This window comes from Ranitomeya variabilis, chromosome 4 (genome assembly GCF_051348905.1).
Source record: "Ranitomeya variabilis isolate aRanVar5 chromosome 4, aRanVar5.hap1, whole genome shotgun sequence".
In the NCBI taxonomy this organism is placed as follows: Eukaryota; Metazoa; Chordata; class Amphibia; order Anura; family Dendrobatidae; genus Ranitomeya; species Ranitomeya variabilis.
In genome coordinates, this window is record NC_135235.1 from 427,036,617 (window position 1) to 427,060,880 (window position 24,264).

The 24,264-nt window shown below is 41.0% G+C and overlaps 1 protein-coding gene across 2 annotated transcripts in view; it reads left to right on the plus strand.

Annotated features, from left to right (window-relative positions):
* Positions 1 to 24,264, plus strand: part of CA10 (carbonic anhydrase 10) — a 494,312-nt gene that overhangs the window by 395,239 nt on the left and 74,809 nt on the right. For both annotated transcript variants that reach the window (XM_077251361.1, XM_077251360.1), the window contains one exon: positions 21,477 to 21,662. In XM_077251361.1, the coding sequence (XP_077107476.1) occupies positions 21,477 to 21,662 (186 nt within the window). The remainder of the gene's footprint in view (positions 1 to 21,476; positions 21,663 to 24,264) is intronic.

Consider the following 24,264-nt stretch of genomic DNA (forward strand, 5'->3'; position numbering starts at 1 on the left):
CTCCCGGTGTATTTGGCAGGGATGGTGAATACTGGAAAATAAATAGAGGACACAGGGTTGCAGTCTTTACCTGGTTTACTGGTGTTAAGCAGCCTCAGTCCAGGGTACTGGCAACAGGTATAGATGGAGTCCAGGCAGCCTGAAGACAAGTGGAAACCACCTTGACAGGTCAGTTAGGGAGCCTTCCACTATGCACTGGTCTGTAGTCCCTTGCTGCCTGTAGTTAACAAGGTCCTCTTTCTTCCCTGTCCAGGGACAGTACCTGCATGGTAGGCAACTTGAGGTCTCTGTGCACGGTGACTCTGGGCTCTGATTGCTGCTATACCTCAGATATTATGTGGGCAAGTTCCTTTTAGTTTCCTGCCCTCCGGTTCTGCCATGGGACCTGTAGTTCCTCACAACCACAGGCTCCCGGTGCCCGGTTTCTGCGCTCAGCTTAGAGAGGCCCAGTTGCAGCCCTCCTCGAGCTCCTAAGTCCTTCTGTGCTCCTTCACTGTCTGCTACCAACTGTCAACTGTCTGCTTGTCTGCACCAGACTAACTGACTCCTCCTCCAGACCAGGATGTTTATAGGGAAGTTCCCCTTGAACCGGGTTTAGAGCTCCCCATTCTGGCCTGGAGTCAGAATTTGTTGCATGTAAGGTTACCTGTCAAAGAGATTCCTCCTGTCTCCAGGCATGGAATTACCCTCCCCGAGAGGAAGGCAATACCACTGTGGTACCTGAACTTCTGGGGTGCCACATTAGCCCTTCATCTGTTTACTTCCCCATCCAGAGAAGAGGGGCAGTACTGTGCTCCACAGTACACCAACCCCACAAACAAGGCAACACAAACAAGGGTAAACTGAAAACAACAGGTTTACAAATATTCACTCACATATAAGAGAGAAATGCACTGGGGAGTAGAGGATGGGGAAAAAAGCAAAGGAGGAGGGAAGGGAATTACCACACTTACAAACCACGCAACAGTCACATATAGCTCCTCCAACTCTCCTCACATGAACACCTCTTCCTCCTAAGCTATGCAGCAAATGCTTGCTCTGATGGGTTTGAATCAGGGTCCAGATTATAAAGGGGATGGGAGTGGCTAACCGAGCTCATCTGAGAGCTCAGAGTTTTTATGTGGCGCCCCAGGGTCCAGGTCATCCAGTGACATTACTTTCCTCACGGGGAGAGTGATGTTACACTTGGAGGCAAGGAAGGATAACTTTCACCAGGTAAACACAAACATGCAACATGTTCACACTCCAGGCTACAAGGGGGAGCTTTTGATCCTATTCCTAGGTGATTCCCCTATATATAGTGGTTTGGAGGGAAAGTTAGTCAGATAGTGCCAGAGAGCAGACAGGAGCAGTCTGAGGCAGGAAGAATGTATGAGGAGCCGTGCAGCCACGAGAAAGTGCTGCAGCTCCTGGACAGAGATAATACAGAAAGCAGGACAGATTGCAGCGAGCGTGTAGGAGAGCGAAGTACAGGAGAGTGATATCAGGGGAGACCAGCAGCAAATGGGCTGCCTCTCTCTGAGGCGCAGATAACCAGTAGCCGGAACACCGAGGTTGTAACTGACTATACGACTTACAGCAGAGACCGGCAGGACAGCTGAACTGCAAGTTATCTGTCTGCCTCAATACCCCGGAGGCACAGTGACACATAGAGCCTGGGTCTATCATCACCGCGCTAGAGGAAGGCTTTTAACTCCACCTGGATAAGGGGACTCCCAACTTGCCTCCAAGCCGGCCAGACTCTGCCTATCCTGTGATCTGGTACCCTGGACTGTGGCTGATTGAAGTCTTCAGTAAACCAGGTAAAGAGACTGCAACACTGTGCCCTCGTTCTTTACTACGCCATTCACCATCTTCCAACTACACACCGGGAGCACTGGGGATATACTTCACCTGTAGGAAGTTATACCATCTAGCTGTCATACCATCACCCCAGAGGACCCCTTAAAGCAGCTTCGGTTCCCACTGACCGAGTACCACAGGTGGCGTCACGAACAAACTCTATTCACCAAACCCCTTTAAAGACTTTCCCCTTTTACATGGGCACCCAGGACCACGGACCGGGTCGCCGCCACTGTGACATCCCCCTGTGAACAACGGACCCGGTACCGGGTACCCCACGGCCCTGGTGGGCGACTCATTTACATGGCCGATTAACCCCTGTTCTGCCAAGCCAAAATAAATCAACACCATTAAAAAGAAGAAGAAGTGCTTCTTTTCAGCGCAGGAGTAGGAGCAATCAGATGCTGTGGTCTTCTGGCTCCTCTCTTGTGATAACCCTGTGACATTAACTCTATGTTACTCTATTTGTGGTCAGTTGCTGGGCAGAACTCAGCTTCCTCACAGTTCATTGCTGCATATTACAATATAACACTTCACAATTCACATTACACATCACCATCACAATAACATTATGACATTATACACACTACATTTTACATTATACACAGCACTGATGTCCTCAAGGGCAAACAGGGCACAATGTCCATCGCTTTACAGAGTCATATCATCGTCTTTCATTCATACTTTTCCTTCTTTTTATATCCGTTTTTGTGTTTGACTCCTAAAACTGCATCAAAAACTGCATGTGTACTTGCAAACTAAGAGGTATTGTGTATAAATTTCTCCATTACGCTGTGACTAAGGTGTGTACAAATCAGATACTTTGGTGATGGAAATATGAAGATGTGGGGGAACAAGACAAATTGTAATTGATGTGATAGCTGTTCTAAAAATATTAAAACAAATCCATGAAAAGGGACTTTTGGCATAAATAATGCAAATATCACATTACAAACAAAATTACAAATAGCACAATGAGCTTCCTGCACGTTCTACAGGATGGTGAACTTCTTGCTTCCAACTGTTACAGTATGGAAAATGTCAAAAAGGTGAATGATCTTCATTATATTTTCATTTCTGTGTAAAGAAACAATGCAGGTCTAATAAAAGAATGACTGAAGAGTTAAATTATCATTTTGTTTGTGCCTACATTATGAAGCTGTAAATCAGAGGCACCGGCTGTGTGTAGGATTTCAATGATCTATAGCAGCCCTGAGTGACAGCGTGAGAAAATATATTGAATGATATTGAAAGAACCCTCCTGTGTGCTGTCTCCAGCAATTCCTCTGATTACAAACAGCTTTGTGACTTTCTTATAAGCATGTTTTTCTCGGCCTCAATTATATGAGCAGTAATGAAAGATACAAGGCGTCAGCTCTCCAATAAGGAGTGGGCGAGAAGCCTTTTAGAAATGATCTGACCTGAACAGGCGTCCTCTGTGGTCTGTCTAAACATCATCAAAAGGAAACGAAGGACTTTGTTCATTTAAGTTGTGGAACCAACAAGACCTAATTTGTGCTTTACTTGCTCTTATACTACATTGAAATGAAAAGGAAGTAAGAATATATTATGCCTTAAAGGTTACATGCAAGTCTTCAGATGCGTCATTGAGATACGTTGTCAGTGGGGGGTCCCTGAGCAAGGAACAAAGGGGTTGCACTATTCTGGGTCAGACTGTGCCATTTTTCCTCCTTCACTTTGATTTTTTTAGGAGTAAAGGTGACCAATAATAAAAACTAAATGCAGTGTGGGTTTTAGTTTGATTGCTGCCCTGAGCAATACTGTTCGTTGCATTCTCTTATTATTGTTTAATTTAATATTACACTGCCACAGTGTACAATTAATTATATTTTGCCTGGTTCAAATGCCAATGCTCAGCCATTACCTACTTCTGGACTGCCCATAGATGATAAACATCCATTCAGTCCGCCTTGTACTCGGTAGAAATGCTCTAAAATATCACTGCATAAAAGATCAGATGTCTGTAGGAGCGAGGAGCCTGCTATGAGACTCGGCCAGACTCCTCATAGAGAAGGCAGAGACAGATTATTAAAGGGAACCTGTCACCCTGTTTTTTGACGATGTGCTAAAAATAGCGTTAAATAGGGGCAGAGCTGGGCGTTACATTAGTGTCTTTTGTGTGCCTTTATTACCCACCTATGCTGCTGAAATACCTTTGTAAAGTCGCCGTTTTCTGCTGTCACTCACGCTGGCCTGCTCCTATGGGCGTGGTGACAGCGCTGTTTCTCCCCCAGATCAGGCTCATCATTACGTTGGTGGCGTAGTGGTGTGCGCATGTCCAACAGAGAATATCCACTGCCCAGGAGATGAAAAAGAGCGCGATCTGCGCTATTCAGCCGTTTACCGATGGGCACGGCCATCTTTCCTGTGGCCGCGCGCGCACAGATGGAGCGCTCGGCTGCCCGGGGCTTCAGGAAAATGGCCGCGGATTATCTTTGTTACTATTCCCTGTATTTTCTCTAGCCTACCCGAACCACCCAGATGGTTGATGTTGGTAGCATACATTTAAGTATATTTAATTGTCTACGAGAGTTTTAGATATTATTAATAAAGTATTTTTTAGGATAGCGTTCTCTTTGGTTGTTCAATCAAGTATATCCTTACATTATTCTAGTTGGTTTTGTATTGCTGTGCGACACTCCTCTCTAGGCGGGTGCACAAATAGGATGCCACTCCACAATAATGTTAAAAATAGATTCGGTAATCAAAGGTAGATGCAAGGAATAGAGGAACATTTGATTAGTACAGGTTCACCCCCTTTATGGGGACTGTAGTAGAAGAACTGTCTCATAGCGCTGTTGTTATGCACTGCCGAGCAGGGGATATGGCTACATATGAAGGCTGTGTGATCGTCCAAAACGTACATTTTTTACAGTGGATGAACCTGTACGAATAAAATATTCCTTTATTCCTTGCATCTACCTTGGAGTGCGAATCTAGTTACAAGGAAAATCAGATGAAAAATAAAAATCAGGAAAAAACATTAGAAAGAAGCTGCTGCTAATCCAAAGTCTGTTGCTATCCCCCATTATTCATTAACCTTTTAAATGAAAAACAAGATTATTTAACAACAAAAATCATTTCCAATTTGCTGCTGTTTAGTCTGCATAACTCTTTCACATAGCTGGCTTTCCTGCTGCTTGTGACTACATGAGCTCATACTGTTATTCTCTTTTCTCTTTGCTAAAGATAACAGCAGGAAAGAGGGCTATGTTGTACAAGGTTAATATACCTGTCAAATATGCATGTCAATCAGCAGATCAATAATCAATAGCATAATAAAAGTCAGATAACAGCTCCATAGAACCAATGCAGTGGACTAAACTATCCTACCTAATGGAGCATAAAGTCCCTAGTGCTATATGACCATACCCTGTCAGTAAGTCATTACCTTCATCTCCCAGGACCCAATAGAGAGTATATTGAACCCCAGCATGGAGACCTAAATGTGTTATCCAGCTCCCCAGCTTGGTTTCATGGAGCTATTATCTGACTTCTATTATGCTATTGATTAGTAATTTTCCGATTGACATCCATATTAATTTTTTATCGCACTGTAGCACTTTATTTTCTTTTTTTGCCAGTTACTTTGGTGAGCCCTACGGAAACCCTTCCTACCTATATAGGTTATTGAACCAGAAACACGTGGGCCACTTGCACATTGAACAAGTCTGTAGGAACCTGTTCACACCACCAGAAAACTTGAAGACACAAAAGAGCACAGTGAGGTCAAAAATACTCTGTTGTAAAAAAAAAAAAAAAATCACAGTAATCAGCAAGTGCTAGTCAAAAGATGTAAAGAAAACAGGGTATTTAGTTGATACGTTTTTTTGCAAAAAAATGTATACTAAGCTGCTCCACCAAATCGTCAAGGTATACCCTTATAGAGCAGTCCTTTTTTTTTTTTTTTACAACAGAGTATTTTTGACCTCACTGTGCTCTTTTGTGTCTTCAAGTTTTCTGGTGGTGTGAACAGGTTCCTACAGACTTGTTCAATGTGCAAGTGGCCCACGTGTTTCTGGTTCTATAATTGTTCTCTTGTTTCTACAAGACTGGGGAGTCCACCACTCCTCTGTGGGTCATTTGCATTTAAGCTGTTCCATCCTGCATGTCCACATGGATAGTCCTTCTCTGAACCCTGCTTATACAGGTACTATACCGATGATCAGGTTTTAAATACATCAGATAGGGATTCTATACATTAGTTAGGACTGCTCTATAAGGGTATACCTTGACGATTTGGTGGAGCAGCTTAGTATACATTTTTTTGCAAAAAAACGTATCAACTAAATACCCTGTTTTCTTTACATCTTTTGACTAGCACTTGCTGATTACTGTGATTTTTTTTTTTTTTTTTACAACAGAGTATTTTTGACCTCACTGTGCTCTTTTGTGTCTATATAGGTTATTGCATTTTGTTTACTAGACACCTTAGGCAGCCGTATTGCTCCCATCACCATGGATGATGTCCTGGATTATTTTGCACTCATACCCTTATACCGTATGTGCAATTATCATTGATCTAATATTGTATTTTTACGACTGAACCACTAAGTGGCACATGAACTTCTGGTATATAGGAATCATTGCATTTCGTTATTTGGTGAATTTGCATAATTTATTTGTATATACGTGACTTAAAACCTGTAACCAGCCTACATCTCTGGGATGGTATTGTTTATCCAGTATACCAGTGTTCCCCAACTCCGGTCCTCAAGAGCCACCAACAGGTCATGTTTTCAGTATCTCCTTAGTATTGCCCAGGTGATAATTGCATCACCTGGGTAATACTAAGGAAATCCTGAAAACATGACCTGTTGGTGGCTCTTGAGGACCAGAGTTGGGGACCACTGCAGTATACTGTTCTTTCATGGTTCATTATCCCAATATATGTGTTTTTATTGCTTTTAAGGTATTGTTTTGTGCAAAATAAGTAAAGATTTTTGTATTTGTATTTGAGTTATTTGGGGGTTGATTAATATTCATTTGATCTACCCAGTTTTTCACAGCCATTTAGGCTTCGTACATACTAACCGTGCAGAGTGCCCAAACTTTTGCATAGGCCCATTTTCGTTATTGTAATTTTTAGGCCATGTTCACACGATCCTTTTTTTGATCCTTTTTTTGATCCTTTTTTTTTCAGGTCCTGATTTGGAAAACCCGCAGTGCAAAACTGCACTGCTGATTTTCCTGCAGTTTCTTCTGCAGATTCCTCTGCGGGTTTTCAACAGCACTTTCCTATTGGTGCCTGTTGAAAACAGGAGCTGAATCCGCAGAAAGAAGTGACATGGTACTTCTTTTTTTCTGCAGGCAAATCCTCGCGGATTTGCCTGAGAAAAAAAGGATAGTGGGCACAGCGGTTTTTGTTTTCCATAGAGTAACATTGGACTGTACCCTGCATGGAAAAAGGACCTGAAAAAAAAAGGATAAAAAAAAGGATCGTGTGAACATAGCCTTAAAATGTAAAAGATGACACGGTATTTTTTTTTTTGGCCAAAACACAAAGGAAATGTGTCATCTTTAACTTTAAGTCTTTTAGAGACCATATCATCTTCAACTTGCCTAACTGTTCACAATAACAACAATTTTGACCAGGGGTGCCCAAACTATTACATGCCACTGTTTTCATAAGAACCCAAAGAAAAAAGCCCGAACACAGGGTCAAAAAACAATAGGACAATAAAGCATTATTATGGTTAAAATACCTTTATTAATAGCTGTATGTAGTACTACAAACACAAGAAGTGCCCGCACAAATAATAGCACATAAATCATGAAAATTACAGTATATCACATATATTGAATAAAAGATCACCTCCATGCCACGCCGCATTGATGCAGTAATTGATGCAAAAGGAGCCCCGACCAAGTACTGAGTGCATTTACTGAACATACATTTCAGGAGGAAAATATTTTGGATTTTAAAATCATTATTTCAAGCTGGTGTTATAAAGTATACTAATTTACTGAGAAAATGATTTTTGAGTTTTCATTGGCTGTAAGCCATAATCATCAACATAAACAGAAATAAACACTTAAAATAGATCACTTTGTAATGACTCTATATAATATATGAGTTTCACTTTTTGTATTGAAGAACTGAAATAAATTCACTTTTTGATGATATTCTAATTTTGTGAGAAGCACTTGTATATATCTTGCAGGCTTGGTGCACTGTTTATTTTAAGGATTTGTATAGCTGAGAATAAATCTCCCCTAGTTATGGAAGATTTGGTGTCTCTCTAGATGTTTTGGGAGGTGTTTTTTGGGCAAAAAGAATAAAGGGATTTTATAAAAAATGTGTTATCCTATTCTGAATACATTGTCTTCCAAAAATAGAACCAAACTGAATTAGCAGAGCCTGTTGAGTGATTCTGAAGGCTTGGTAGGCTGCAGAGCAGATGGATGGGAGGAAGGGTGAGTGGGTTGTTCAGGTTATGACTATATTAACCATTGTACATTCATATACAATAAGTGTTCAAAATGTGGATACTGGGTTTTATATGGGTAATTACTATTAAAGTATAAAATCAGATTTTTGTGGTTAAAAGAATTCACTGTACGTTTAAGTGTAAAAATATGATTGCTAAAAGAGTCTGTCCTCGACTTTAGCATTGATGGCTTATCATTAAGGAAAGGCCATCAATGTCTGATCGGTGGGAGTGCAACCCCGGCAACCCCAGTTATCAGCTGTTTCTGGCGTTCAGCTGTGACCAGAACTGCTTAGTTACAGAGCTGCATAGCACAGCTCCATCAACTGAATAGTGGCTGCGACTAGGTAGTGCACCCTTGCCCTATTGATTCGAATAGGTGGCAGATGTGCAGGACTCGGCCGTGGCCACTATACAGTCGATGGAGCTGTGCTATGCAGTTCCATAACTGAGCAGCTCCGGGAGCAGCTGATTGGCGGGGGTGCTAGGTGCCGTACCTCCATCGATCAGACATTGATGACCTACCCTAAGGATAGACCATCAATGTTAAAGTCCCAGATGACCTCTTTAACCCCTTCCCGACATTTGACGTACTATCCCGTCGAGGTGGGGTGGGCCCGTATGACCGCCGACGGGATAGTACGTCATCACCGATCAGCGGCGCTCACGGGGGGAGCGCGGCCGATCGCGGCCGGGTGTCAGCTGCATATCGCAGCTGACATCCGGCACTATGTGCCAGGAGCGGTCACGGACCGCCCCCGGCACATTAACCCCCGGCACACCGCGATCAAACATGATCGCAGTGTACCGGCGGTATAGGGAAGCATCGCGCAGGGAGGGGGCTCCCTGCGGGCTTCCCTGAGACCCCCGGAGCAACGCGATGTGATCGCGTTGCTGCGAGGGTCTCCTACCTCCTTCCTGGCTGCAGGTCCCGGATCCAAGATGGCCGCGGCATCCGGGTCCTGCAGGGAAGGAGGTGGCTTACCGAGTGTCTGCTCAGAGCAGACACTTGGTAAGCCTGCAGCCCTGCACAGCAGATCGTCGATCTGGCAGAGTGCTGTGCACACTGCCAGATCAATGATCTGTGATGTCCCCCCCTGGGACAAAGTAAAAAAGTTAAAAAAAAATTTTTCCACATGTGTAAAAAAAAAAAAAAAAAAAATCCTAAATAAATAATAATAAAAAAATATATATTATTCCCATAAATACATTTCTTTATCTAAATAAAAAAAACAAAACAATAAAAGTACACATATTTAGTATCGCCGCGTCCGTAACGACCCAACCTATAAAACTGCCCCACTAGTTAACCCCTTCAGTAAACACCGTAAGAAAAAAAAAAAAAAAACGAGGCAAAAAACAACGCTTTATTACCATACCGCCGAACAAAAAGTGGAATAACACGCGATCAAAAAGACTGATATAAATATCCATGGTACCGCTGAAAACGTCATCTTGTCCCGCAAAAAACAAGCCGCCATACAACATTATCAGCAAAAAAATAAAAAAGTTATAGTCCTGAGAATAAAGCGATACGAAAATAATTATTTTTTCTATATTTTAGTTTTTATCGTATAAAAGCGCCAAAACATAAAAAAATGATATAAATGAGATATCGCTGTAATCGTACTGACCCGAAGAATAAAACTGCTTTATCAATTTTACCAAACGCGGAACGGTATAAACGCCTCCCCCAAAAGAAATTCATGAATAGCTGGTTTTTGGTCATTCTGCCTCACAAAAATCGGAATAAAAAGCGATCAAAAACGGTCACGTGTCCGAAAATGTTACCAATAAAAACGTCAACTCGTCCCGCAAAAAACAAGACCTCACATGACTCTGTGGAGCAAAATGTGGAAAAATTATAGGTCTCAAAATGTGGAGACGCAAAAACTTTTTTGCTATAAAAAGCGTCGCTGGTTTCACACTTGCGTTTTTGTCTGCAGCGTTTTTTGCACAAAAAAACGCATGCGTTTTTTCCCTATATTTAACATTGAAAACGCATGCGGTTTTTTTGTACGCGTTTGGTCGCGTTTTCAAACGCATGCGTTTTTTTTCTGCATGCGTTCATTTTCAGAAATACAACCTGCAGTATTTTCTTGCGTTTTTAAGCACATGCGTTTGTTTGCGTTAAAAACGCATGCATTTAAACACACTGAAAAGCCACCCACCACCATCAAGGTGATAAAGGGATCCAAACCCTAACCCTAACTCTACCCCTAACCTCACCCCTAACCGTTTAATGAACATTTTCTGACAGTCATAGTGCCACGTATTTCAGTGCCACGTATTTCAGTGCCACGTATTTCAGTGCCACGTGTTTCAGTGCCACGTATTTCAGTGCCACGTATCACATATTTCAGTGCCACGTATCACGTATTTCAGTGCCACGTATCACGTATTTCAGTGCCACATATTTTAGTACCACGTATTTCAGTGCCACGTATTTCAGTGCCACGTATTTCAGTGCCACGTATTTCAGTGCCACGTATTTCAGTGCCACGTATTTCAGTGCCACGTATTTCAGTGCCACGTATTTCAGTGCCACGTATTTCAGTGCCACGTATCACGTGTTTCAGTGCCACGTGTTTCAGTGCCACGTATTTAAGTGCCACGTATCACGTATTTCAGTGCCACGTATTTCAGTGCCACGTATTTCAGTGCCACGTATCACGTATTTCAGTGCCACGTATTTCAGTGCCACGTATTTCAGTGCCACGTATTTCAGTGCCACGTATTTCAGTGCCACGTATTTCAGTGCCACGTATCACATATTTCAGTGCCACGTATTTCAGTGCCACGTATTTCAGTGCCACGTATTTCAGTGCCACGTATTTCAGTGCCACGTATTTCAGTGCCACGTATTTCAGTGCCACGTATCACGTATTTCAGTGCCACGTGTTTCAGTGCCACGTATTTAAGTGCCACGTATCACGTATTTCAGTGCCACGTATTTCAGTGCCACGTATTTCAGTGCCACGTATTTCAGTGCCACGTATTTCAGTGCCACGTATTTCAGTCACGTTTAGGGTTAGGGTTAGGGGTAGGGTTAGGGTTAGGGTTAGGGCTAGGGTTGGAGGTAAAGTTAGGGTTGGGGCTAAAGTTAGGGTTGGGGCTAAAGTTAGGGTTAGGGTTTGGATTACATTTACGTTTGGATTAGGGTTGGGATTAGAATTATGGGTGTGTCAGGGCTAGGGGTGTGGTTAGGGTTACCGTTGGGATTAGGGTTAGGGGTGTGTTTGGGTTAGGGTTTCAGGTAGAATTGGGGAGTTTCCACTGTCCAGGCACATCAGGGGCTCTACAAGCGCGACATGGCGTCCAATCTCAATTCCAGCCAATTCTGCGTTGAAAAAGTAAAACAGTGCTCCTTCCCTTCCGAGCTCTCCCGTGCGCCCAAAAAGGGGTTTACCCCAACATATGTGTTATCAGCGTACTCGGGACAAATTGAACAACAACTTCTGGGGTCCAAGTTCTCTTGTTATCCTTAGGAAAATAAAAATTTGGGGGGCTAAAAATCATTTTTGTGGGAAAAAAAAGATGTTTTATTTTCACGGCTCTGCGTTATAAACTGTAGTGAAACACTTGGGGGTTCAAAGTTCTCACAACACATCTAGATAAGTTCCTTGGGAGGTCTAGTTTCCAATATGGGGTCACTTGTGGGGGGTTTGTACTGTTTGGGTACATCAGGGGCTCTGCAAATGCAACGTGACGCCTGCAGACCAATCCATTTAAGGCTGCATTCCAAATGGCGCTCCTTCCCTTCCGAGCTCTGTCATGCACCCAAACAGTGGTTCCCCCCCACATATGGGGTATCAGCGTACTCAGGACAAATTGGACAACAACTTTTGGGGTCTAATTTATCCTGTTACCCTTGTGAAAATACAAAACTGGGGGCTAAAAAATCATTTTTGTGAAAAAAAAAAAGAATTTTTATTTTCACGGCTTTGCGCTATAAACTTTAGTGAAACACTTGGGGGTTCAAAGTTCTCAAAACACATCTAGATAAGTTCTTTGGGAGGTCTAGTTTCCAATATGGGGTCACTTGTGGGGGGTTTGTACTGTTTGGGTACATCAGGGGCTCTGCAAATGCAACGTGACGGCTGCTGACCAATCCATTTAAGTCTGCATTCCAAATGGCGCTCCTTCCCTTCCGAGCTCTGTCATGCGCCCAAACAGTGGTTCCCCCCCACATATGGGGTATCAGCGTACTCAGGACAAATTGGAAAACAAATTTTGGGGTCCAATTTATTCTGTTACCCTTGTAAAAATACAAAGCTGGGTGCTAAAAAATCATTTTTGAGAAAAAAAATAAAAATTATTTTCACGGCTCTGCGTTATAATCTGTAGTGAAACACTTGGGGGTTCAAAGCTCTCAAAACACATCTAGATAAGTTCCTTAGGGGGTCTACTTTCCAAAATGGTGTCACTTGTAGGGAGTTTCAATGTTTAGGCACATCAGGGGCTCTCCAAACGCAACATGGCGTCCCATCTCAATTCCAGTCAATTTTGCATTGAAAAGTCAAATGGCGCTCCTTCCCTTCCAAGCTCTGCCATGCGCCCAAACAATGGTTTACACCCACATATGGGGTATCAGCGTACTCAGGACAAATTGCACAACATTTTTTGGGGTCCAATTTCTTCTCTTACCCTTGGGAAAATAAAAAATTGGGGGCAAAAAGATCATTTTTGTGAAAAAATATGATTTTTTATTTTTACGGCTCTGCATTATAAACTTCTGTGAAGCACTTGGTGGGTCAAAGTGCTCACCACACATCAAGATAAGTTCCTTAGGGGGTCTACTTTCCAAAATGGTGTCACTTGTAGGGGGTTTCAGTGTTTAGGCACATCAGGGGCTCTCCAAACGCAACATGGCGTCCCATCTCAATTCCAGTCAATTTTGCATTGAAAAGTCAAATGGCGCTCCTTCCCTTCCAAGCTCTGCCATGCGCCCAAACAATGGTTTACACCCACATATGGGGTATCAGCGTACTCAGGACAAATTGCACAACATTTTTTGGGGTCCAATTTCTTCTCTTACCCTTGGGAAAATAAAAAATTGGGGGCAAAAAGATCATTTTTGTGAAAAAATATGATTTTTTATTTTTACGGCTCTGCATTATAAACTTCTGTGAAGCACTTGGTGGGTCAAAGTGCTCACCACACATCTAGATAAGTTCCTTAGGGGGTCTACTTTCCAAAATGGTGTCACTTGTAGGGAGTTTCAATGTTTAGGCACATCAGGGGCTCTCCAAACGCAACATGGCGTCCCATCTCAATTCCAGTCAATTTTGCATTGAAAAGTCAAATGGCGCTCCTTCCCTTCCAAGCTCTGCCATGCGCCCAAACAATGGTTTACACCCACATATGGGGTATCAGCGTACTCAGGACAAATTGCACAACATTTTTTGGGGTCCAATTTCTTCTCTTACCCTTGGGAAAATAAAAAATTGGGGGCGAAAAGATCATTTTTGTGAAAAAATATGATTTTTTATTTTTACGGCTCTGCATTATAAACTTCTGTGAAGCACTTGGTGGGTCAAAGTGCTCACCACACATCAAGATAAGTTCCTTAGGGGGTCTACTTTCCAAAATGGTGTCACTTGTAGGGGGTTTCAGTGTTTAGGCACATCAGGGGCTCTCCAAACGCAACATGGCGTCCCATCTCAATTCCAGTCAATTTTGCATTGAAAAGTCAAATGGCGCTCCTTCCCTTCCAAGCTCTGCCATGCGCCCAAACAATGGTTTACACCCACATATGGGGTATCAGCGTACTCAGGACAAATTGCACAACATTTTTTGGGGTCCAATTTCTTCTCTTACCCTTGGGAAAATAAAAAATTGGGGGCAAAAAGATCATTTTTGTGAAAAAATATGATTTTTTATTTTTACGGCTCTGCATTATAAACTTCTGTGAAGCACTTGGTGGGTCAAAGTGCTCACCACACATCAAGATAAGTTCCTTAGGGGGTCTACTTTCCAAAATGGTGTCACTTGTAGGGAGTTTCAATGTTTAGGCACATCAGGGGCTCTCCAAACGCAACATGGCGTCCCATCTCAATTCCAGTTAATTTTGCATTGAAAAGTCAAATGGCGCTCCTTCCCTTCCAAGCTCTGCCATGCGCCCAAACAATGGTTTACACCCACATATGGGGTATCATCGTACTCAGGACAAATTGCACAACATTTTTTGGGGTCCAATTTCTTCTCTTACCCTTGGGAAAATAAAAAATTGGGGGCAAAAAGATCATTTTTGTGAAAAAATATGATTTTTTATTTTTACGGCTCTGCATTATAAACTTCTGTGAAGCACTTGGTGGGTCAAAGTGCTCACCACACATCAAGATAAGTTCCTTAGGGGGTCTACTTTCCAAAATGGTGTCACTTGTAGGGGGTTTCAGTGTTTAGGCACATCAGGGGCTCTCCAAACGCAACATGGCGTCCCATCTCAATTCCAGTCAATTTTGCATTGAAAAGTCAAATGGCGCTCCTTTCCTTCCGAGCTCTGCCATACGCCCAAACAGTGGTTTACCCTCACATATGGGGTATCAGCGTACTCAGGACAAATTGTACAACAACTTTGGGGGTCCATTTTCTCCTGTTACCCTTGGTAAAATAAAACAAATTGGAGCTGAAATAAATTGTGTGTGAAAAAAAGTTAAATGCTCATTTTTATTTAAACATTCAAAAAATTCCTGTGAAACACCTGAAGGGTTAATAAACTTCTTGAATGTGGTTTTGAGCACCTTGAGGGGTGCAGTTTTTAGAATGGTGTCACACTTGAGTATTTTCTATCATATAGACCCCTCAAAATGACTTCAAATGAGATGTGGTCCCTAAAAAAAAATGGTGTTGTAAAAATGAGAAATTGCTGGTCAACTTTTAACCCTTATAACTCCGTCACAAAAAAAAATTTTGGTTCCAAAATTGTACTGATGTAAAGTAGACATGTGGGAAATGTTACTTATTAAGTATTTTGCGTGACATATGTCTGTGATTTAAGGGCATAAAAATTCAAAGTTGGAAAATTGCGAAATTTTCAAAATTTTCGCCAAATATTCGTTTTTTTCACAAATAAATGCAAGTTATATCGAATAAATTTTACCACTAACATGAAGTACAATATGTCACGAGAAAACAATGTCAGAATCGCCAAGATCCGTCAAAGCGTTCCAGAGTTATAGCCTCATAAAGGGACAGTGGTCAGAATTGTAAAAATTGGCCCGGTCATTAACGTGCAAACCACCCTTGGGGGTGAAGGGGTTAATGTATTAGGTCCAAATTCTCAGGTTGCACCACTGAGAGATTCTCACCAAACCACATTCCCATCTCATTTCTGACAGATGTAGTGTTATCATGGAAAAGGTACATATTGTACTGGATGTATGTGTGTGTACATTTATGTGAATGGTAATTTATAGAGATGCTCAAATCTTTTGCACTTCCAATTCGCTAACTTTAGTGAATTTTTCCCAAATATTAGTAACACTCAGAGGTCTCTTAGGACTGTATTCAACCGCTGCCAAGCTCCATAATGAAATCTCAGCCTTAGTAACGTCTTATATGGCTATGGATAAAGAAATGGTAACCACTCTCCAAAATGGTTGCTGCGCTGAATTCCCTGCATCAGCTTTTATACAGGCTGTGATAGACTGTATTCCATGATGTGCTATACTGTGTATTACGTGAAACCCATCCTGGGCACGCGTCATGTGATCCTTCTCAGGCTGATGCACTCTTTTACATTGTATAATGCATGTATCAAATTGCAAATTGTTGGTATTTGTCTCATCCTGCGAATTTCCTAAAATTCAACACAAATTCGATTCACATGATATCGATTCACTCATCTCTAGCAATTTACACTAAATGTTAGATCTAATGTGCTATATTGTTTTATACTTCCTATATTCATTTTGTATCAATTAGGGTTGACAATAAAACTTCAAAAGACAACTGAAATAACTGATTTACATGTAAAAATCTGTAATTACTGGGCAGCCATCCCAGAATAAAATCAGACTAAAAATCAGAATATAAATTCAGCCGAAACAAAGGCCTGATTGAAAATTCCCTCAGCTACCAATCTTTTTTAATCAGTGTTGTTTTTCTTTTTTTAGTCTTATGAAAAGATGAATGGCTAAAATGAGTCAAGTTGTATCAGATAACTGTAATCCACTTAGAATGTAGGAGTAGGGTAAAATCAACAGACAAGATCTTTTCTTAGTAATGATATAAACAATATTTGAAACCAAAAGTCAAAACAGAAATTATGTAACCGTTTAACTTCAAAATGCTTTTAAAGGGAATCTGTCAGCAAGTTTTTGCTATTTAATGTGGGAGTACCATGATGTAGGGCTAGGGCCCCTGTTTCCAAGGATGTGTCCCTTATTAGGCGGTGTGCTGCAGTTTCAATACAATCAGTGCTTTATCAGCAGGAGATTATCACTAGAGGACTTATGTGCAGACCAGTCAGGATAATCTATGAAACTCCGCTCCCACCACTGACTGACTCAATGTTTAGAGTATACAGGAGGCCACCAATCAGGGGTGTGGGTGGGGTTATACACAGTTCAGTATTCTTACCACTGCTACATCAACATTAGAGAAAAACAGGGATTTTATCAAAACTGTATAAAGCAGTCCAGTAAGTGATACATCACTGGAATCAGGCTCTCTGCCACAACATCAGGCTGTTCTAATATTATGTAGAAAAATACCGCTGACGAATTCCTTTTAATATATATAAATCACATTGAAATGAAACTAAGTGGTACAACAATATGAGAAGCCTAACATTCTATTTCTATTATGTCTTTTTACCTCTAGATTGTAAGGATCAGGATCTAGGATAGGTGATAAATGCATATTGCCTGAGTTATGACCACAGTGACCCCACCAATCCTGTAATGGGGATTCTAAAGGCCTTTGTGCAAATGACTAGTTAGTGTGCATGCAATACCACTTCTCCATTAATCTCTAAGGGATTAACAAAGGCTTTGTCAGTCCCACAGAAGTTAATGAAGCATTGGATGAACAAGCCTAACATTGCTCTATGTGACATTGGAACCCCTGTTATGACTCTCAGTTGGGGTTCCCAGCTTTTAAACACCCAACAATTATACTTTTTCACCAGTTCTATGAATGACTGAAAAAGCATTTAGTGGGGAAAAAAAATCCTTATTGTGATGTTAAAGTGACTGTCCACCCTTGAATTAAAGAAACTGTCCAGAATCATTAAAAATAAGAGTGGTCTTCCCAGTCTTTGTACTTCCTGTTCCAGCTGTAAACTTTCCATTGAGCCCAGTCCAGACCACCTTAGCCAATCAGTGGCTGCGAGGGTGAGGCATCGGTCACCACAAAAGACAGTGATTGGCTGCAGCAGTCATATGTCCATCCAGCAAGAAGAGGAAATGAGACTGATGGAAGGGCAGTGTTGGAAGAGGAATAGTGAGATGAGTATACTTTTATTTTTAGTTTATAACTTTTAAGCATTCTAAATATTTTTTAATATATTTTAGGGATGGACAATCTTATTACAATTCTAATTTCTTATAATTCAATTTTTAATTATTTTATTTGCCTAAACAATGTATGACATTTCCTGCTGATAAGTTTAGCCAGTGTTTGTGTGTGTGAACTGTAGGCTTCTTTATTATATTAATGAAGGATCTTATTGTGCCAGAATCATGGCTTATAACGAAAGCCATGATGGTGCTATAGATTTGTTTTTCAAGTGGGCCAAACTGACACCAGTGGTGTCCTTGCATACGTTTTGGGAGGGTTGTTTTGTTTTTTACTGGCAACACTGGTGCAGACTACGATATTGTTTTGCCTTCAAGAACACAAAATGGCCAATGTTCAGATGGTTTAGACTTACAACTACTAGCCATGAGATGATGATTGAAATCTTATGTAAACCAACATAGAACTTTTTCAGATAAACTTACATGGAGCCATTTGTGAATGTGTTTCTGGACTTGATTAAATTGCACCAGTAATGCACTCAATGCACTGATTCCTGTCTTAATGAGTAGCTATGGAGTAATTTTATGAGCTATTAGTGTCTGATTCATAATACATTTCTTTGCATATTTCATGGGGGTCTGGTTTATGTACCATAGGATATGTCTAATACTAGAATATAGCCTCCCTATCTGTGGCTTTTATATGAACATAAAGAGCACTCAGAAATAGTGAGTCCCACAATACAGTATGACTGCCATTACTGGTTTTCCATGCTGGTTTATACTTGAGACTAAGTAATTGTATTATTGCCTAAAATGCATATTTTTAATGATTAGCAACGTTGTTGCTAAGCAAAATTCACAAAAGTAGCTTGGCGTTACTTTTTTTGTCAAATTCATCTAAGATTATTAACAAGTCTGTGATTTATTTTGCAAATGTTTATGACATTTTTCAAATTAATTTAATGAATTAATTTATTTGTGTAAACTGTGTTTAAAGGGGTTTTCCAATGAACAAAAGCGAATTTTAATCAATAGATCTTGGAATAATAACTCCCACAATTGGATGTGTTTAAATAAAATGTCCCTGTGCTGAGGTAATGGATCACTTATTATACTGATTGCACCCATGTACTCTATGAGAGGGCAACTGTCAGACATCTGTGGCAGCAGCTTATCTGAGTGAGAACAAAAGGATCGGAAGTCCAAAGTCAAACATGCCAGAACCTAAACCACCTCATCGATCATCTCTTTGGGGTCTCCATGGACATTACACTGCCAGATTCTATGCTTCCTCAGCAATCATCTGTTTGTGGCCTTCATACACATTACACTGCCAGATTCTAAACTTCCTCAGCAATCATCTGTTTTGGGCCTCCATACACATTACGCTGCCAGATCCTAAACTTCCTCAGCAATCATCTCTTTGGGGCCTCCATAAACATTACACTGCCAGATCCTAAACTCTTTCAGCAATCATCTGTTTGGAGCCTCCATACACATTACACCTCCAAATCCTAAACTCCCTCAGCAATCATCTGTTTGGGGCCTCCATACACATTACACTGCCAGATCCTAAACTTCCTCAGCAATCATCTGTTTGGGGTCTCCATACACATTACACTGCCAGATCCTAAACTTCCTCAGCAATCATCTGTTTGGAGCCTCCATACACATTACACCTCCAGATCCTAAACTCCCTCAGCAATCATCTGTTTGGGGCCTCCATACACATTACACTGCCAGATCCTAAACTTCCTCAGCAATCATCTCTTTGGGGCCTCCATACACATTCCACTGCCAGATCCTAAACTTCCTCAGCAATCATCTGTTTGGGGCCTCCATACACATCACACTGCCAGATCCTAAACTTCCTCAGCATTCATCTGTTTGAGGCCTCCATGCACATTACACTGCCAGATCCTAAACTTCCTCAGCAATCATCTCTTTGGGGCCTCCATACACATTCCACTGCCAGATCCTAAACTTCCTCAGCAATCATCTGTTTGGGGCCTCCATACACATCACACTGCCAGATCCTAAACTTCCTCAGCATTCATCTGTTTGAGGCCTCCATGCACATTACACTGCCAGATCCTAAACTTCCTCAGCAATCATCTGTTTGTGGCCTCCATACACATTACACTGCCAGATCCTAAACTTCCTCAGCAATCATCTGTTTGGGGCCTCCATACACATTACACTGCCAGATCCTAAACTTCCTCAGCAATCATCTGTTTGTGGCCTCCATACACATTACACTGCCAGATCCTAAACTTCCTCAGCAATCATCTCTTTGGGGCCTCCATACACATTACACTGCCAGATCCTAAACTCCTTCAACAATCATCTATTTGGGGCCTCCATGCACATTAGACTTTCAGCAGAACCTGTCAATATTGGCAGGTTTGGCCATAGTTAGTAAAATGTGCATGGGGAGAATTACCGCTTCACAACCTGACATATATATACATTATAGGTCGTGTCCCTGCACTGCATGCGGGCTCTGGCACTGAACCCGCATGTTTTCCAGCACATGTCATCTGATTTCACCCCTGACCAGTGACAGTCGTAGGTGGAATTATGATTCACTAGCGGTTGTTAACATGTTAAATGCCGCTGTCAATTTCTGACATGTCCACTGTCTTTAACATGGCCAAACAAGAAGTATGTCACTAATCCCACCAATCGGCACCTGTAGGGTGCCAATGGGTTGGCATACCAATCCAGGGTTTGCAGGAGACCCCTGTGGTTGTCATTGCCAATCTGCTATGAGCGCTGCCCTGTGGCCGGCATTCATAGCAGATGATCGTTCTAGCTACACATAGCTGAAGCCCTGCTATGAGTAGCACAGGCAAGCAGATGACCGCAGTTTCTAGTCTCCCATGGAGACTATTGAAGCCAGTAAAAAGTTAAAAATAATGTTTTAAAAAATGTTAAAAAATATAGAAGTTCAAATCACCCCCCTTTTGCCCCATTCAAAATAAAACAATAAAAAAAGTCAATCAAAATATAAAAAGAATGATATCTGTAAACTCGTAATGACCTGGAGAATCATAGTAGCAGGTCAGTTTTAGCATTTAGTGAACATGGTAGAAAAAAAATGGTAGAATTGCTCTTTTTTTTGCAATTTCACCGCACTTCAAATTTTTTTTCTCATTTTACAGTACACTAAATGGTAAAACCAATCACGTTGTTCAAAAGTAGATCTCGTCCTGCAAAAAAACAAGCCCTCACATGGCCATATTGACCGAAAAATAAAAAAGTTATGGCTCTGAGAAGAAGGGTAGGATAAAACGAAAACACAAAAACGGAAAACTTCAAGGTCATGAAGGGGTTATAGTCTAGTGTCCTTTAAGTATACATTTTATTATCTAAATAGAAATATTAAGATATTGAAAATGTAACAGTGAAAATAAAGAATGATTTAGAATATATTTTAATGAATGAAAGAAAACAATGTAAAATAAATTATATGGCTTGGATTCAAAAACGCCCTGTACTATTATAGAATTTTGATTTTCTAATAATTTATGGCAATCCCAAAATATGATGTTTTTACCACACATATTATCCCTTTCATGGCTCATTTCCCTTTTTTTTACTTTTTTGTAGTTTTATTGAAAATTTTTTGCTTGCTATAATAAAACATTGTATTTTACCTCTTGTGACATAAGATAATATTGTTTATATAAAACTTGCCTTATTTTTCCTGTAGGTGAGCGGCACAATGTACAATACTGGAAGACATGTATCACTACGACTGGACAAGGAACATCTAGTAAATATTTCTGGTGGACCCCTAACATACAGTCATCGTTTAGAAGAAATTCGGTTACATTTTGGCAGCGAGGATGGTCAGGGCTCAGAACATCTCCTTAATGGGCAAGCTTTTTCTGGGGAGGTAAGGCTTCATTCTTTTTATTACTTCAAAAATAAAAAAAGATGTAAGATGCTGGTCCTTCCTTGATTTGCTGCCTATACAAATAGAAAACAAGAAACCCTGCAAATCTGTTATGTTTTCTCATCGCCTTTATTTACTGTTTTACTTATTGTTTAGTTTAGGATTACTCTATGTATGGAAACCGCACGGTGGCTCAGTGGGTAGCACTGTTGCTTTGCAGTGCTGGGGTCCTTGGTACTACCAAGAGCAACATCTGTAAGGAGTTTGTTTGCTCTCCCCTTGTTTGCACACTCCAAATATTTACTAGTAGGAAATATAGATTGTGATCCCCAATGGGGACAGTGATGCTAATGTATGTAAAGCGCTGTGGAATGAATGGCGCTATATAAGTGAGTATCATAAATACATTTATACACTACATTGCTGCAATATAGAATACTAACAAAAAACTTTTTTGTTGATTATTTCAATATGATTTTGCCTTAGCCCTGCTGTTCTGTTCGCATTTGCTATACACTTGTACTGTTCCCGGGTCAATATGACCCGACCTATTAATTCTTGATTTTTAGCTACTCTAAGTGTTTTATTTGAATACTTTTTTCATTATTATACTGTATGTGAACATGGTTGATCATAAACAAATGAAAAATTTAAATTCAAACTTAATAATTTATTTTTTTTTCATAAAAAGGTTACACAGGCTTTTTACAATTATCTTTGATTGTTGGCATTCTGCACACAAATAACAAAGAAGCTTTACATTACTATTACTAAAACATGAAATTTAACTTTTTGAAAACAATATTTATAAATCAACAAATGAAAAATCATAAAAACTTCAACCTTTTTAGAAAGAAAAAAGAAAAAACTGAAGATGTTCATGCGTTTTTACAATTACATTTGTAAATTACAATTTTACATCTACCAATATAAGCATTTAGAGCTGTCACATCTAATTTTTTCCATTTATCACCATAAGCTACTAGTCCCTCAATGTTTGTCATTTGTATTATAATATTTAGGATAGTCATATTTAGGAACAATGCGAATGCTGATCCTATATCAGATATTCTTGATGTAGCACACCTTGTAGGACCAGGAGTAGCTTTTATGATATTTTCAGAGGACAATCTACCAGCCTGACTGGGCTGCAAGTTCCAAGTTACACACTTGTTTTTAGAAGGGATTTCTTGCATCCGGCTAGTTGTCTGGGTATCATGTTCCTCTTCATACTCCACTTCAGAATCCGAATTTTCAACATTGCTTTCCATCTCGCTTATGTGGTCCTCCTCTTCGGACATTATTTCCTGTGGGACATCATCTTCTGAATCAGAGGCGTTGACAAGCTCTTCCAATTCAGCGTCAGTCAATATACTTTTTCGAAACATTTTTAGCTAAGTTTGGAAAAGAAAAGAATAGTTGTAAAGATATGTATTCACAGCGTCAGTCAATAGACATTTTAGAAACGTTTTTATCCAAGTTTTGAAAAAAAAAGAATACCTGTAAAGATGTGTATTCACAGCTCAGTGCTCTCTCTCTCACAGATTCCAGGGTCTCTTTCACAGGACTTAAGGTACCTTCACACTGAACAACTTAACAACGATATCGCTAGTGATCCGTGACGTTGCAGCGTCCTGCATAGCGATATCGTTGTGTTTGACATGCAGCAGCGATCAGGATCCTGCTGTGATATCGTTGGTCGGAGCTAGAAGGCCAGCACCTTATTTCGTCGCTGGATCACCCGCTGACATCGCTGGATCGGTGTGTGTGACACCGATCCAGAGATGTCTTCACTGGTAACCAGGGTAAACATTGGGTTACTAAGCGCAGGGCCGCGCTTAGTAACCCGATATTTACCCTGGTTACCATTGTAAAAGTAAAAAAAAACACTACATACTCACCTTCTGATGTCTGTCACGTCCCCCGCCGGCGGCTTCCCTGCACTGAATGTGTCAGCGCCGGCTGGCCGTAAAGCAGAGCACAGCGGTAACGTCACCGCTCTGCTTTAGGGCCGGCGCTTACACAGTGCAGGGAAGCGGACGCCGGGGGACACCACAGACACCGGAATGTAAGTATGTAGTGTTTGGGTTTTTTTACATTTACACTGGTAACCAGGGTAAACATCGGGTTACTAAGCACGGCCCTGCGCTTAGTAACCCGATGTTTACCCTGGTTACCCGGGGACTTCGGCATCGTTGGTCGCTGGAGAGCTGTCTGTGTGACAGCTCCCCAGCGACCACACAATGACGAAACAGCGACGCTGCAGCGATCGGCATCGTTGTCTATATCACTGCAGCGTCGCTTTAATGTGACGGTACCTTTAGCTTCAGGGTATAAGTCAAATGACTGGTGTCCAATTTATAAGACAACAGTGTCTTCTCTCACAAACTGAAAATGCATTTGACTAAATAAATACTTGATTACTCATAACAGTGAAACCCCCAGCCTTTGAATGATAGACAACAAGTCTCCTCTCTCACAAACAGCAAATGGATAATACTAGATAATTACTTGCTTACTGATAAGAACAGTCAAACCACCACCATTTTGAGATGAAGTACACATAAAAAAAACATAACTTTTGGAGTCAGAAATAATCAGA